At 37.4% G+C, this 15,914-nt stretch overlaps 2 protein-coding genes across 11 annotated transcripts in view; one reads left to right on the forward strand and one right to left on the reverse strand.

The window, feature by feature from the left end:
• The window catches only part of GNGT1 (G protein subunit gamma transducin 1), a 353,394-nt gene that overhangs the window by 112,344 nt on the left and 225,136 nt on the right, over window positions 1–15,914 (reverse strand). The window lies entirely within an intron of this gene.
• The window catches only part of LOC309845537 (tissue factor pathway inhibitor 2-like), a 137,062-nt gene that overhangs the window by 52,771 nt on the left and 68,377 nt on the right, over window positions 1–15,914 (forward strand). The window contains exon 5 of one of the 3 annotated variants that reach the window (XM_082693642.1): window positions 6,874–8,626. The exons of the other annotated variants lie outside the window; for them this stretch is intronic. Coding sequence (XP_082549768.1) covers window positions 6,874–6,923 — 50 coding nt within the window. The 3' untranslated portion in view covers window positions 6,924–8,626. Of the gene's footprint in view, window positions 1–6,873; window positions 8,627–15,914 lie in introns of those variants that run through there. 3 annotated transcript variants of the gene reach the window in all.

Consider the following 15,914-nt stretch of genomic DNA (forward strand, 5'->3'; position numbering starts at 1 on the left):
ATGAACTTTCTAATGGTGAAAGTTTTATCTTTATCTTCAGTTTTCCTCAAGAACAGGAAATAGAAGAGGGTGCCTGGGTGGCTCAGTGGGCTGAGCCTCTGCCTTCAGCTCGGGTCATGATCTCAGGGTCCTGGGATCGAGCCCCACATTGAGCCCCACACCGAACCCCACATCGGGCTCCTTGCTCAGCGGGGAGCCTGCTTCCCCCTCTCTCTCTGCCTACTTGTGATCTCAGTCAAATAAATAAATAAAATCTTAAAAAAAAAAAAAAAAAAGAAGAGCAGGAAATAGATTTAGGAATTTTTCTCTTCACTCTCCTGAACATGCTCTTGGTAAGGTGCTACTGATCTAACTGCCCTTTATAATTTTTAAGCTTTTATCTTACTTGTCATTTCCTCAGCATTGATAGGCTGTCTACTTCTTTCTGAAATACTTTTTTTTTTTTTAAAAGATTTTATTTATTTGTCATAGAGAGAGAAGCGAGAGCAAGCACAGGCAGACAGAGTGGCAGGCAGAGGCAGAGGGAGAAGCAGGCTCCCCGCCAAGCAAGGAGCCCGATGTGGGACTCGATCCCAGGACGCCGGGAACATGACCTGAGCCGAAGGCAGCCGCTCAACCAACTGAGCCACCCAGGCGTCCCTCTCTTCCCTTGAATTTGGAAACACAGCTCTATCCAGGTTTCCTAATGTCTCTCTGACTTCTCTTTCTCCATCTGTTTAGCTGTGTCTTCCTTCCTGAAGTGGTGGTGTTTCCCGGCATTTTATTCTTATCACTGTTTCCTTCTTATTTTTTTCCTCTCTCCCTGAATAAACTATATGTTTCCATGACTCTGTATTTTTTCATAATAGGTCATCTTACTTACAGCCAACTGGGTCTCAATGCCCCTTAATGATGCTTCAAAATCCAACTCAGATATCGTTTCCTCTGGAATTATTCACTGGTTTTTCTATATAGAGCAAATCAACCCCTATCTTGTAAAATCACTGATTTACATATAAACTTCCATTATTTATTTTACTATTAATATGTCACTTTTTTACTTTTACTTTTTTACTATGAGTATGTCACTTTTTTCTGTGACTCTATGAGCTACAGAAGGGCGAGGTCTGTGTCTTATCTTTCTATCTCTAGTGCCTAATACAGTGCATGGTGTTCGGTGCATATTCGATAAGTATATGTCAAATGAATGAGGGAGCATATGGATAGATAAGCAAATGAAAAGGTGAATGGTGTTTAACTGTATTGATTCAAACTGTTTTAGTCTCTGAAGCCAGTTTACACAGATACCATAGCAGTAAGGTATTAGAAAGTTCTAGTCCCAGATGCATGCAAGTAAAGGGTAAGTTGGACCTTAAAATTATGCCATCAAATATGCTTCCACAGTAGGTAAATTCATGTAAACTTAGGAAAGAAAGTATTTCCTTTATTCTTTTTTTTTTATAAAGGCTTTTTTTTTTAAGATTTTATTTATTTATTTGACAGAGAGAAATCACAAGCAGGCAGAGAGGCAGGCAGAGAGAGAGAGAGATAGGGAAGCAGGCTCCCTGCTGAGCAGAGAGCCCGACGCGGGACTCGATCCCAGGACCTTGAGATCATGACCTGAGCCGAAGGCAGCGGCTTAACCCACTGAGCCACCCAGGCGCCTCCTATTTCCTTTATTCTTAACAATTTTAAAATTCAGGGCACCTGGGTGGCTCAGTGGGTTAAGCCGCTGCCTTCAGCTCAGGTCATGATCTCAGTGTCCTGGGATCGAGTCCCGCGTCGGGCTCTCTGCTCAGCAGGGAGCCTGCTTCCCTATCTCTCTCTCTCTCTGCCTGCCTCTCCATCTACTTGTAATTTCTCTCTGTCAAATTAATAAATAAAATCTTTAAAATTCATATTTTCTAATTGCCTGACAAACTCATCATGTACCTATTGTATATATACGATCTTTACTTATACTTTGCTTATATGTTTAAGCATTTTCAACTATTGAATTCATTTGGTTGCAAATTTCATCTGACTAGAAGCAGCAGCTGGGTGGCTCAGTCAGGTGTGATACTTGGTCAAGTGTCCAACACTTGATTTCAGCTCATGTCATGATCTCAGGGATGTGAGATCAAGCCCCACATCAGGCTCTACAGTGGCTGTGGAGTCTGCTTAAAATTGTCTGTCTCCCTCTTCTTCCTGCTACCTCTTTCTCTCTCACTTAAAAAAAAAAGTTTGACTAGAAACTAAGAAAGAAATACCAAAGGAAAGACTACTTTTCAGAAATAAAATAGTGTATATTTTGCATTTGTTAATACAATCAAGCTTCCAATATTACAGGAAGAAAAAGTACATTTACAGCTAATGGTTAGAGATTTTATGATGAATAAGTATGGTGTTTAATAATACATTTGAGATAATTTCTTAATGAGTCCATTGGTAGTCTCTGGTGAAATTAAGAATTATTATAATAAGATTTAATAAAATTAACTGGTCTTTTAATATTGTGCCAGTCATTTCTAACAAACATATTGATATCTTCATTTAAACCAACATAAAAGGAGCAAAGCTGACAAAAATTGATTAATCTTTGGAATGCACCATCTTCTATATTCTTAGATCAACTATTGCCACTTGTTTAACTTTGGGGAAATAACTAATTTGAAGTAATGGAGTTTTCTCTCTCGACACCCTGGATTTTGAACATCTTTGGGGAAAAAGAAAAATCTTAGACTCCACAGTTACATAAAATCTTTTTGTTGAATATGTTCTCTTGGCTAAGCTAGAGAAAATAAAATGGTTTGCTTGTCGTATCATTATCTCCAGACTAAATTATGTCGATGCCAATAAACTTTCTACGTTTATTGAAAGGAAGAAGGATTAAATTACAGCATGCAAAGAAAAAACTTGCCATGATTGCTGCTTATTTTCAAGCATATTCTTGCATATAATTGGTTCCTTTTCCTTAAAAGAGGTCCAGTTTTTGCTTCATAACTTCATGTATAAGATGAAAATACAATTTCCTAAAGTTGATTTATACAGTGTACTAAGGAGATAGTAGCAGTTTTTGTTTTGTTTTGTTTTGTTTTGTTGTTGGATGAGAAAGACTTACTGGGCAGGAGGAAATTCTTCCTGCATTTCTTTCCCTGAATCTGCTTAAAAGCCAAGCTCATAAAGGCAAGAAATAAAAGTCCAACTGCTATTTCTGGCAGTATTGGAAAAGCGAAGTATGGCAGCCACAGAAAAGAAACAACAAAACTGTAGTATTTATTATGGTTACCTTATGGTAAAGTGTAAGAAAGTCTCCAGAAATATCCCAAAGGAGTAAATAATTTTCCTTTGAATATGTTCAGAGTACAGGCAACTCATCAGAGAGATCTTATTCGGGGACTTCTGTGATGGTCATAACAACAAATCTGGTAAGTTTTCAACATGGACTTACCATGTTGAGTCCATATCTAAGATATACCCAAAGAGTTATACCTTTATATCATATCCCCAAAAGGCTCTCTGCTTAATTCAGTACATTGGCTTTAGCACATTAATTAAAATCCTAAACTGAGTTCATTATAGATGGCTATGGGAGAGTTAATTCAGAGGTTAAAGAAATATCTGGAGATCCAGAAATTTTCCTGCTATGTACCTTTTATGTACAAAAGTGCCAGTCAGCTGAAATTCTGTGACCCAGGATACAAGAAGTGGGTCCTCATTCAGCCCTCACAGTTTTTCTAACCCCAAAATGCAAAATATTTTAAAGACCAAATCAACAGAGCACCTGGATGACACAGTTGGTTAAATGTCCAACTCTTGGTTTTGGCTCAGGCCATTTGGCTCCAAATCTTGGGGTTGTGAAATCAAGCCCCACATTGGGCTCCACACTCAGTGGGGAATCTGCTTAGTATTCTTTTTCTCTCTTTCCCTCTGCTCCTCTCTCAAATAAATAAATAAATCTTAAAAAAAAAAAAAAGAATAAGTCAAGTGCAAAATTTGGGATAAATTCAAGGCTAAGGATAATACAAAGAAATGGAGAGAACCTAAAAGCATTGTGTTTGCTTATTTTCAGGGCCACTGAGTCCAAATTAAATAAGAGGAATGCAAAATGAAATATGGAGGTCATTATGTTATCCTAAGGAATTTTGATAAGGATAGGAGTTAACTTATATCAACATGTATAAATCCTTAAAAAATTATCAAAAAGCCCCCTCCAAAACAAAACCATAGAAAAACCTCATTGTATGCAAACCAAAATAATACAACTAAATAACCTGTAAATCATAATTACAGTGTAAATGACATGGTGGTACCAAAGATAAGAGACATAAATTATTACATAATATCAGAAGGGCAACCACTATAAAAACCTCCAAAGAGATCACTTTCCCCCGTAGGAGGCTGGATGAGCTGCTTCTCATTTAACCTCCTACAAAGCAACATAATGATCTTTGGTATTTTTGATGAAGAACTAAATCATGGGTGTACAGATACAAAGACACACAGGCACACACACATACGCACAATAGAGTTATATCCACTTTGGCCTTCCAAGATGATTAAAACTTTACTGAGTCCACCAAAACAGTCTAATATTTTTCCAGACAAAATCCTAGGTACTAAGATTAGTTTGTTTAAAAGTTTCATTGCTGCCTGTAGAAGCATGGTAAATCTCATATATTTACTCAGAGAAAGGAAATGAGGTGAATCTTGAGAACATGACCTTATGTTTCTGGTGGGATTTTTAATTTCAATATAATTAACATGAAATGAAGTCATCTTTTCAGAAGTCCCAGAACATGTATTGTGAATGGGGATGCTTGAGATGTACATAATTGCTCATGTTAAGTAAATTACTTTGTGAGAGTATTAGGTCCCTTAATCAACAGACTGAGAGGAAATATGCAAATTGATTATGTTTCAGTCAGAGATTAGAGAAGAAATTACCCAAAGATGAATACTTGAAGTAGTTAGGTATTTGGTTTTATTTATTCTCAATTTACCTTTGAAGTGATAGCATACACAACACATTTAAGATGAATTATCTTGTAAATACTATAAATTAGTTCCCTGGCAAACAAAACAAACTTATATTTCAAAATGAATTTCTAAAGGAGATGTGACCTCTAGTAAGTGTTTAACTTTTTTTTTTTAAACTACTTGGATGAAATAAACTAATGGATATGAGTAAATAATAAGTTTTGACTTTGTTAAATATTTAAATCCCTCATGAAATCACACTTATAGAGTGGACTTTTTGTTTTGGTGATTTTTATGCCAACAATTGTTGCCAGTAGTCTTCTGTGAGAATTGAGAAAGACTAAATGATGCAATAACTCCTCTTTCTAGAGTGAATTTGGGGAAATTCGGCCAAGCCCATCTGCCTGTGTATTAATACAGGTAATATATGTTGTCTATGGAAACCTGGAAATCTTTAACTTGGCTTATCACTTTTCTTGATGTCATTCCTATAATGGTGTCTTACCAAATATATAGTCACCTAAGTTTCAGAGAAAATATAACAAAATTACATACACTAGATTTTTATAAAACTAAAGTAAAGAAAACTCTGGTATTTAGTATGAAAAATCTATGAGGACAACCAAATTGTAATTTTGGACAAGAGTCCATTTGGGGAAGAAAGTCACCCCAATCAGTATTTTATAGTCATTATATAAGTTGGGTCTTTACCAAATCTCCTTTAATCTGGGGAGAGACATTCTACAAATGATTAGACATAATTTAGAAGAAAGATTAATCCACCATGATAGATTCTAATAGACAAAGTAAAATTTAATATAATCTTAGCAAGATCCACTAAAGCATTTGGTGAATAAGTAAATTTTTGCGATTTGTATATTTATTTATTTATTTACTTATTTATTTTATATTTATATAAATTTTTAAGATTTTATTTATTTGAGAGAGAGAGGGAGAGAGAGGGACGGAGAGAGAGAGAGAGAGAGAGCGTGCGAGCACAAGCAGGAAGGAGGGGCAGAGGGAGAATGAGATGATGACCTGGGCCAAAGGCAGATGTTTAACCAACTGAGCCACCCAGGCACCCTGAGAGTTGTATATGTTAAAAATATTTTCCCATCTGAATGCTCTGAGCCTATGCACATAAGTAAGTCAATATTCTAAGAAAAAAAGGAGCCTGGGAAGATGAAGACATTAAATATTTAACAAAGAATTAACTACTATTAGAAGGATGTCATCATATTCAGAGTTGTGAAAGAAAAGTTGTGAAACAAGAGATTTTAAACATGGAGATAGAAAACACAGAAGCTTTAAAATGTCCAGCAGAAGATGGAACAATATAGAATGGAAATCTAGGATCAGAATACTCACCTCATAAAGAAATCTGAATACCTATGAGGGAGGGATACGAGAGGGTGGAAAAAATAGAGGATAAACTTTAAATCTTCAAATTTGAGTTTAGTGGTATCTTTTGAATAGTCATGAGGGGAATGAAAAGTTTGACAGAAAAATAACACGTGTTAGAATTTGTCATTAACAGTGGAGAGTGGGTTTCTGCAGAATATTCTATGTGAGCATAAAACCATGAGCAAGACTTGCAGACCCTGTTTCCACAGAAAGTCTGATAGGCAGAATTTCATAATGTACCAGTCTGTAGATGACCAACTTTCCTCCTATAAAAGAGAGGAACCATACCTGAATGAAAAAAGGAAATGGAAGGTGTCCATTAAAATAGATTAACACTATCGCTGAGTTTTTCCCTTCATATTGGCAACTATTAACTACTTGTTGCTTTACCTGAGTTAAGAGGGTCAGACTTCCCTTTAGTACTGAAGAAAAACATGGTATTTTCTTGGTTAGTCTTTTTCCTTTTCTGGGGCTTTAAAAATTATAATATTAACATTCTGTTTGTTTGCCTAATTTCTCATCTTCCTGCAGATTCTTTGCCACTGAAACAATATTCCTACAAGATTTCCACAGTGACATAGCCTTGGTAATATGAATAAAGGAGCAACTCACCTGAAAGGGTAATTTCCCATTGGCAAACTGGGGGGCCATGGACAAAGCCAGACATTTCTCAGGCAGAGAAACTGAAGCTTGACAAGAGCTGTTGAAGAGGACATGTATATCTAACTTTTTGAAAAGCCTAGGAGATGAGCATTCCCACTATTCTGATAATCATAAAGTTTTGCCCAAGGGCAGAATATGTTTCACTGCAACACATAATAATACAATAAACATTCTGCTCTCACATATTTTATAGTTGAAAGAGACCATGAATGCTATCTAATCTGATGGTTTCCCAACCACAGTTGCTGAAATTCCTTTTTCTCAAATGAAATCCTACATGGAACTCCTCTGTCATAATCCTAACAGGTGTGTAGAGAAAGGAAGAGATTTCTCTTATGTTTCATCTTTTGTTGAAATTACTATGATATGTGGTACCTTTTCCTATAGGAGTTCCTCTATTTTCTGTTTTATCTGGATGACTCCCTTTCACATTTCCTCACATTAACCCTCCGTTTAAAGTTCTGAGCACTTGTGGCACCTGGGTAGCTCAGTGGGTTAACTGTCTGGTTTCAGCTCAGGTCATGATTTCATGGGTTGTGAGATCAAGACCCACACGGGGCTCCTCACTCAGCAGGGAGTCTGCTTGGATTCTTTTGCTCTGCCCCTCCCCCACACTCACAGGTGCCCACTCTCTCTCTCTTTCAAATAAATAAATCTTTTAAAAATTTTTGAAGAAATTCTGAGCATGTGGGTGGAGATGTCCTTCCAATAGATTTCTTTCTGCCAACTTTCAAATTAGGAGTGTAGTCTTGATGAGCAATACTCATCAGCAACTCCCAGGTGCCTCCCCTCCCCATGCCCACATAACTCATTTCCCAGACCTCAGGGGTTTCTATTTTATTTAAAGCAATACTTTCAAAAGAAGGGCTTCAAACGTGACATGCAGATTTTTAAAAATCCTACCACAAACTATTTTTCTTCTTATCAAAGAGTGTAGAATTATGTAGACACAAAACTGTATTCTTCTTGAAATAACAGAATTTAGAAAAATATTAATTATCCAAAATATTAATTATCCAGGCATCCATATATTTAGAGCCTTAGACTGGAACATTTATCTAACAATTTTGAGCATTGTGTATACGAGAGACTGTTTCTTTGTTGTTGCTGTTATGTGTGTGTATATGTTTTACCAACACATCGTTATATTTTCTACCATCATAATACAAAGTAGGAATTTATTATAGGACAGAGAACATGTTAACCATACTGGGACAAAAATAAAATTTTTAAAACTTTTTAAAAATTTGAAAAAAAGGAGAGCACAATGGAGAAAAAAAAATCTTTACAAAGGTGGCCACCTATTAAGATATTAAAATTCGGAATATTTGTTTCTATGTATTTTTTATTTCTTCTTTTATTTCCTGGATGACTTGTTCATTATTCAGTAGCAGTTATTTAACCTCTATGTACTTGTAGTCTTTCCAGATTTTTTTCTTGCAGTTTACTTCTAGTTTCATTGTGTTTGGTCAAAGAAGATGCATGGTCTATCACTTAGATCTTCAATTTGTTGAGACTTCTTTTGTGGCCAAATATGCGATCTAACTGGAGAATGTACTGTGTCTTGAAAAAAATGTGTATGATGCTGTTTTAGGATAGAATGCTCTGAAAATATCCATTAAATCCATCTGTTCCAGTGTGTTATTCAAAGCTGTTGTTGCCTTCTTGATTTTCTGTTTAGATGATATGTCCAGTGATATAAGTGGGGTGTTAAAAGTCCCCTACTGGGGTTCCTGGGTGGTTCAGTAGGTTAAGTTTCTGACTTCAGCTCAGGTCATGATCTCAGGATCCTGGGATTGAGTCCCACATTGGGCTCCTCACTCACTGGGGAGTCTGCTTGTCCTCTCCCTGCCCTCCCCTCATATTCTCACTCATATAAATAAAATCCTTGAAAAAAGTAGTCTTCTACTATTGTATTATTACTGATTGGTTCCTTTATGTTTGTTTTTAACTGTTTTATATATTTGGATGCTCCTATATTAGGTGCAAAAATATTTGTAATTGTTACATCTTCTTGATTGTCCCCTTTATTATTATATAGTGTCCTTCTTTGTCTCTTGTTATAGTCTTTGTAAAAAGTCTACTTTGTCTCATATAAGTATTGCTGCTCCAGTATTCTTTTGACATCCATTTGCAAGGTAGATGTTTCTCCATCCCCTCACTTGCAATCTGCAGTGCCTATAGGTCTAAAATGAGTCACTCTGTAAGCAGCATATAGATGGGTCTTGCTTTTTTATCCATTCAGACACCCTATATTTTTTATTGGAGCATTTAGTCCATTCACATTCAAAGTAATTATTGATAGATATGTACTTATTGTTATTTTGTTATTTGTTTCATGGTTGTTTCTGAAGATTTTCTGTGATCCCTTCATCTTTCTTTCATGGTTTGCTGATATTCTTTAGTGATATATTTGGATTTCTTCTCTTGGGAAAACTGGAAAGCAACATAGAAAGAAAGGAAGGAAGGAAGGAAGATAGGAAGGAAGAAAGAAAGAAAGAAACTGGACCACTTTCTTACACCACACACAAAAATAAATTCAAAATGGATTAAAGACCCAAATTTGAGAGTGAAACCATAAAAATTCTAGAAGAGAACACAGGCAGTAACTTTGCTGCTATTGGCTATACCAATTTCTTTCTGGATAGGTGTCCTGAGGGCAATGAAACAAAAGCAAAAATAAACTACTGGCACTATGACAAAATAAAAAGCTTCTGCAGAGTGAAAGAAACAATTAACAAAACTAAAAGGCAACCTAAGAAATCGAAGAATATATTTGCAAGTGAGATATCCAATAAAGGGTTAGTATCCAAAATATATAAGGAACTTATTAAACACAACACCCAAAACCCAAAAAATCCAATTTAAAAATGGACAAAAGAAATGAGCAGACATCTCTCCAAAGAAGACATACAGTTGGCCAACAGATACATGAAAAGATGTTCATTATCACTTATCATCAGGGAAATACAAATCAAAACTACAATGGCCTATGTCCTCACACCTATGTCAGAATAACTAAAATCACAACACAAGAAACAACAGGTGTTTGTGAGGAGGTGGAGAAAAAGGAACCCTTATGCACTGTTAGTGGGAATGCAAACTGGTGCAGCCACTCTGAAAAACAGTATGGAGGGGCGCCGGGTGGCTCAGTGGGTTAAGCCTCTGCCTTCCACTCAGGTCCTGATCTCAGGGTCCTGGGATCAAGCCCTGCATTGGGCTCTCTGCTCAGCTGGGAACCTGCTTCCCCCCTCTCTCTCTGCCTACTTGTGATCTCTGTCAAATAAATAATAAAAAAAAAATATTAAAAAAAAAAACCCAACCAACCAACAAACAAAAAATCAGTATGGGGATTCTCAGAAAGGTAAAAATAGATCTACCCTATGATCCAGGAATTGCACCATAGATATTTACCCAAAGAATACAAAAACATTATTTCTTTTTAAAAAAATTTAAATTCAATAGCCAACATACAGTACATTATTAGTTTTTGATGTCTGTTCAATGATTCATTAGTTGCATATAACACCCAGTGCTCATCCTATCACCTGCCCTCCTTAATGCCCATCACCCAGTTACCCCGTCCTCCCACCCACCTACCTTTCCACAACCTTCAGTTTGTTTCCTAGAATCAAGAGCCTCTCATGGTGGGGCACCTGGGAGCTCAGCTGGTTAAGCATCTGCCTTCAGCTCAGGTCATGATCTCAGGGTCCTGGGATGGAGCCACACAACTCCCTGCTCAGGAGGAAGTCTGCTTCTCTCTCTCCCTCTTCCTCTCCACCTGCTTGTGTTTTCTTTCTCTTTCTCTTTCTCTCTCAAATACATAAGTAAAATCTTAAAAAAAATAAAATAAAAAGAAGAAGAAGAATCTCTCACAGTTTGTCTCCCTCTGTTTTTTTCCCATTCAGTTTTCCCTCCCTTCCCTTATGATCCTCTGTGCTGTTTCTTATATTTCACATATGAGTGAAACTGTATGATGTCTTTCTCTGACTTATTTCACTTAGTATAATATCCTCCTGTTCCACCCATGTTAATAAAACACTATTTCAAAAGGACACATGCACCCCTATGTTTATAGCAACATTATTTACAATAGCCAAATTTTGGAAGCAGGCCAAGTGTTCACCACTAGATGAATGTTTAAAGATGTGGTATATATATATACAATGTAATAGTATTAAGCCATAGTATATTAGCCATATAAAATGGAATAGTATTCAGCCATAAAAAGAAAAAGAATGCAATCTGCAATGACATGGGTGGAACTGGAGATTATAATGCTAAGCAAACTAAGTCAGTCAGAGAAAGACAAATACCATATGATTTCAATCGCATGTAAAATTTAAGAAACAAAACAGATGAATATGGTTTGGGGAGGGGGAAGAGAGGCAAACCAGAAAAAAGACTATTAACTATAGAGAAAATACTGAGGGTTGCTGGAGGGAATGGTTGGAGGAACAGGTTACACGGGTGATGGGTATTAAGAAGAGCACTTGTGATGGGCATTGGGTGTTATATGTAAGTGACTAATCACACAAATTCTATTCCTGAAATTAATATTACACTGTTCATTAACTAGCTGTAATTTAAATACAGACTTGAAAAAAAAAAGAAACAAAACAGGCAAAGGAAGAAAAAGAAAGAGACAAATCAAGAAACAGAGCCTTAACTATAGAGAACAACTGATGGCTTCCAGAGGGCAGGGAGCTGGGGAAACGGGTGAAACAGATGATAGAGATTAAGGAGTGTACTTGTGGTGATGTACGGAATTTTGAATCACTATGTTATATACCTGAAACTAATATAACACTGTACGTTAGCTAACTGGAATTTAATCAAAGCTTAAAAAATATAAACAAACAAATAAATAAAATTTGGGGGGAGGAGTCAAGAGGGCGGAGAAGTAGCAGTCTGAGACTACTTCAGCTAGCCGGAGATCAGCTAGATAGCTTATCTAAAGATTGCAAACACCTGAAAATCCATCGGCAGATCGAAGAGAAGAAAAGCAATCTTGGAAACAGAAAAACAACCACTTTCTGAAAGAAAGGACAGGCGGAGAAGTGAATCCAAAGCAACGGGAAGATAGACCCCGGGGGGAGGGGCCGGCTCCCGGCAAGCGGCAGAGCAACAGAGCACAAAATCAGGACTTTTAAAAGTCTGTTCCGCTGAGGGACATCGCTCCAGAGGCTAAACCGGGGCGAAGCCCACCCGGGGTCAGCGTGGCCTCAGGTCCCGCAGGATCACAGAAGGATCGGGGGTGTCTGAGTGTCGCAGAGCTTGCGGGTATTGGAACGGGAAAGCCGGCTACAGAGACAGAGCCGACAGTAAGCTCGCAGCTCGGTGTTACCTTGAACCAGTCGCAGGCTCGGTGAGCTCGGAGCGCGGCCAGAGGTCAGGCAGACGGGAGTAACTGGGCGCTGTTCTCTGAGGGCCCACTGAGGAGTGGGGCCCTGGGCTCTCGGCTCCTCCAGGCCGGAGACCAGGAGGCTGCCATTTGTATTCCTGTCCTCCGGAACTCTACGGAAAGCACTCAAGGAACAAAAGCTCCTGAAAGCAAACCTGAGCGGATTACTCAACCCGGCCCCGGGTAAGGGCGGTGCAATTCTGCCTGGGGCAAAGACACTTGAGAATCACTACAACAGGCCCCTCCCCCAGAAGATCAACAAGAAATCCAGCCAAGACCAAGTTCACCTACCAAGGAGTGCGGTTGAATACCAAGGAGAGCAGCAGAATTCCAGAGGAGGAGAAAGCAAAGCACGGAACTCATGGCTTTTCCCCTCTGATTTTATTTAGTCTTGCAGTTAATTTAATCTTTTTCTTTTTCATTTTTTGTTTTTTTTCTTGCCTTCTGGTAAAATTTTTTTTTAACGTTTAACTTTTTCTTTTTTAACGTTTTTTACTAGTTTATCTAATATATATATATTTTCTTTTTTATATTTTAATTTATTTGTTTTCTTTTCTTTAATTCTTTTCTTTTCTTTTTTTTTTTCTTTTTTCTTTTTTTTTTCTTTCTTCCTTTTTGGACCTCTTTTTATCCCCTTTCTCCGCCCTCACGATTTGGGATCTCTTCTAATTTGGTTAAGCATATTTTCCTGGGGTTGTTGCCACCCTTTTAGTATTTTACTTGCTCGTTCATATACTCTTATCTGGACAAAATGACAAGATGGAAAAATTCAACACAAAAAAAAAGAACAAGAGGCAGTAACCGAAGGCTAGGGACTAATCAATACAGACATTGGAAATATGTCAGATCTAGACTTCAGAATGACAATTCTCAAGGTTCTAGCCGGACTCGAAAAAAGCATGGAAGATATTAGAGAAACCCTCTCGAGAGATATAAAAGCCCTTTCGGGAGAAATAAAAGAACTAAAATCTAACCAAGTTGAAATAAAATAAAGCTATTAATGAGGTGCAATCAAAAATGGAGGCTCTCACTGCTAGAATAAATGAGGCAGAAGAAAGAATTAGTGATATAGAAGACCAAATGACAGAGAATAAAGAAGCTGAGCAAAAGAGGGACAAATAGCTACTGGACCACGAGGGGAGAATTCGAGAGATAAGTGACACTATAAGACGAAACAACATTAGAATAATTGGGATTCCTGAAGAAGAAGAAAGAGAGAGGGGAGCAGAAGGTATACTGGAGAGAATTATTAGGGATAATTTCCCCAAAATGGCAAAGGGAACGAGCATCAAAATTCAGGAGGTTCAGAGAACACCCCTCAAAATCAATAAGAATAGGCCCACACCTCGTCACCTAATAAATAAATTTACAAGTCTCAGTGACAAAGAGAAAATCCTGAAAGCAGCCCGGGAAAAGTCTGTAACATACAATGGAAAAAATATTAGATTGGCAGCTGACTTATCCACAGAGACCTGGCAGGCCAGAAAGAGCTGGCATGATATTTTCAGAACACTAAACGAGAAAAACATGCAGCCAAGAATACTATATCCAGCTAGGCTATCATTGAAAATAGAAGGAGAGATTGAGCTTCCAGGACAAACAAAAACTGAAAGAATTTGCAAACACCAAACCAGCTCTACAGGAAATATTGAAAGGGGTCCTCTAAGCAAAAAGAGAGCCTACAAGTGGTAGATCAGGAAGGAACAGAGACCATATACAGTAACAGTCACCTTACAGGCAATACAATGGCACTAAATTCATATCTCTCAATAGTTACCCTGAATGTTAATGGGCTAAATGCCCCAATCAAAAGACACAGGGTATCAGAATGGATAAAAAAACAAAACCCATCTATATGTTGCCTCCAAGAAACTCATTTTAAGCCCGAAGACACCACCAGATTTAAAGTGAGTGGGTTGAAAAGAATTTACCATGCTAATGGACATCAGAAGAAAGCAGGAGTGGCAATCCTTATATCAGATCAATTAGATTTTAAGCCAAAGACTATAATAAGAGAGGAGGAAGGACACTATATCATACTCAAAGGGTCTGTCCAACAAAAAGATTTAACAATTTTAAATATCTATGCCCCCAACGTGGGAGCAGCCAACTATATAAACCAATTAATAACAAAATCAAAGAAACACATCAACAATAATATAATAATAGTAGGGGACTTTAACACTCCCCTCACTGAAATGGACAGATCATCCAAGCAAAAGATCAGCAAGGAAATAAAGGCCTTAAACGACACACTGGACCAGATGGACATCACAGATATATTCAGAACATTTCATCCCAAAGCAACAGAATACACATTCTTCTCTAGTGCACACGGAACATTCTCCAGAATAGATCACATACTCGGTCCTAAATCAGGACTCAACCGGTATCAAAAGATTGGGATCATTCCCTGCATATTTTCAGACCACAATGCTCTAAAGCTAGAACTCAACCACAAAAGGAAGTTTGAAAAGAACCAAAATACATGGAGACTAAACAGCATCATTCTAAAGAATGAATGGTCAACCGGGAAATTAAAGAAGAATTGAAAAAAATCATGGAAACAAATGATAATGAAAATACAATGGTTCAAAATCTGTGGGACACAACAAAGGCAGTCCTGAGAGGAAAATATATAGCGGTACAAGCCTTTCTCAAGAAACAAGAAAGGTCTCAGGTACACAACCTAACCCTACACCTAAAGGAGCTGGAGAAAGAACAAGAAAGAAACCCTAAGCCCAGCAGGAGAAGAGAAATCATAAAGATCAGAGCAGTAATCAATGAAATAGAAACCAAAAAAACAATAGAACAAATCAACGAAACTAGGAGCTGGTTCTTTGAAAGAATTAATAAAATTGATAAACCCCTGGCCTGACTTATCAAAAAGAAAAGAGAAAGGACCCAAATAAATAAAATCATGAATGAAAGAGGAGAGATCACAACTAACACCAAAGAAATACAAACAATTATAAGAACATACTATGAGCAACTCTACGCCAGCAAATTGTCATCTAGAAGAAATGGATGCCTTCCTAGAAACATATAAACTACCACAACTGAACCAGGAAGAAATAGAAAGCCTGAACAGACCCATAACCAGTAAGGAGATTAAAACAGTCATTAAAAATCTCCAAACAAACAAAAGCCCAGGGCCAGATGGCTTCCCGGGGGAATTCTACCAAACATTTAAAGAAGAACTAATTCCTATTCTCCTGAAACTGTCCCAAAAAATAGAAATGGAGGGAAAACTTCCAAACTCATTTTATGAGGCCAGCATCACCTTGATCCCAAAGCCAGACAAGGATCCCATCAAAAAAGAGAGCTATAGACCTATATCCTTGATGAACACAGATGCGAAAATACTCAACAAAATACTAGCCCATAGGATTCAACAGCACATTAAAAGGATTATTCACCACGACCAAGTGGGATTTATTCCAGGGCTGCAAGGTTGGTTCAACATCCGCAAATCAGTCAATGTGGTACAACACATTAATAAAAG

The sequence above is a fragment of the Mustela nivalis genome (assembly GCF_964662115.1).
Source record: "Mustela nivalis genome assembly, chromosome: 12".
Classification (NCBI taxonomy): Eukaryota; Metazoa; Chordata; class Mammalia; order Carnivora; family Mustelidae; genus Mustela; species Mustela nivalis.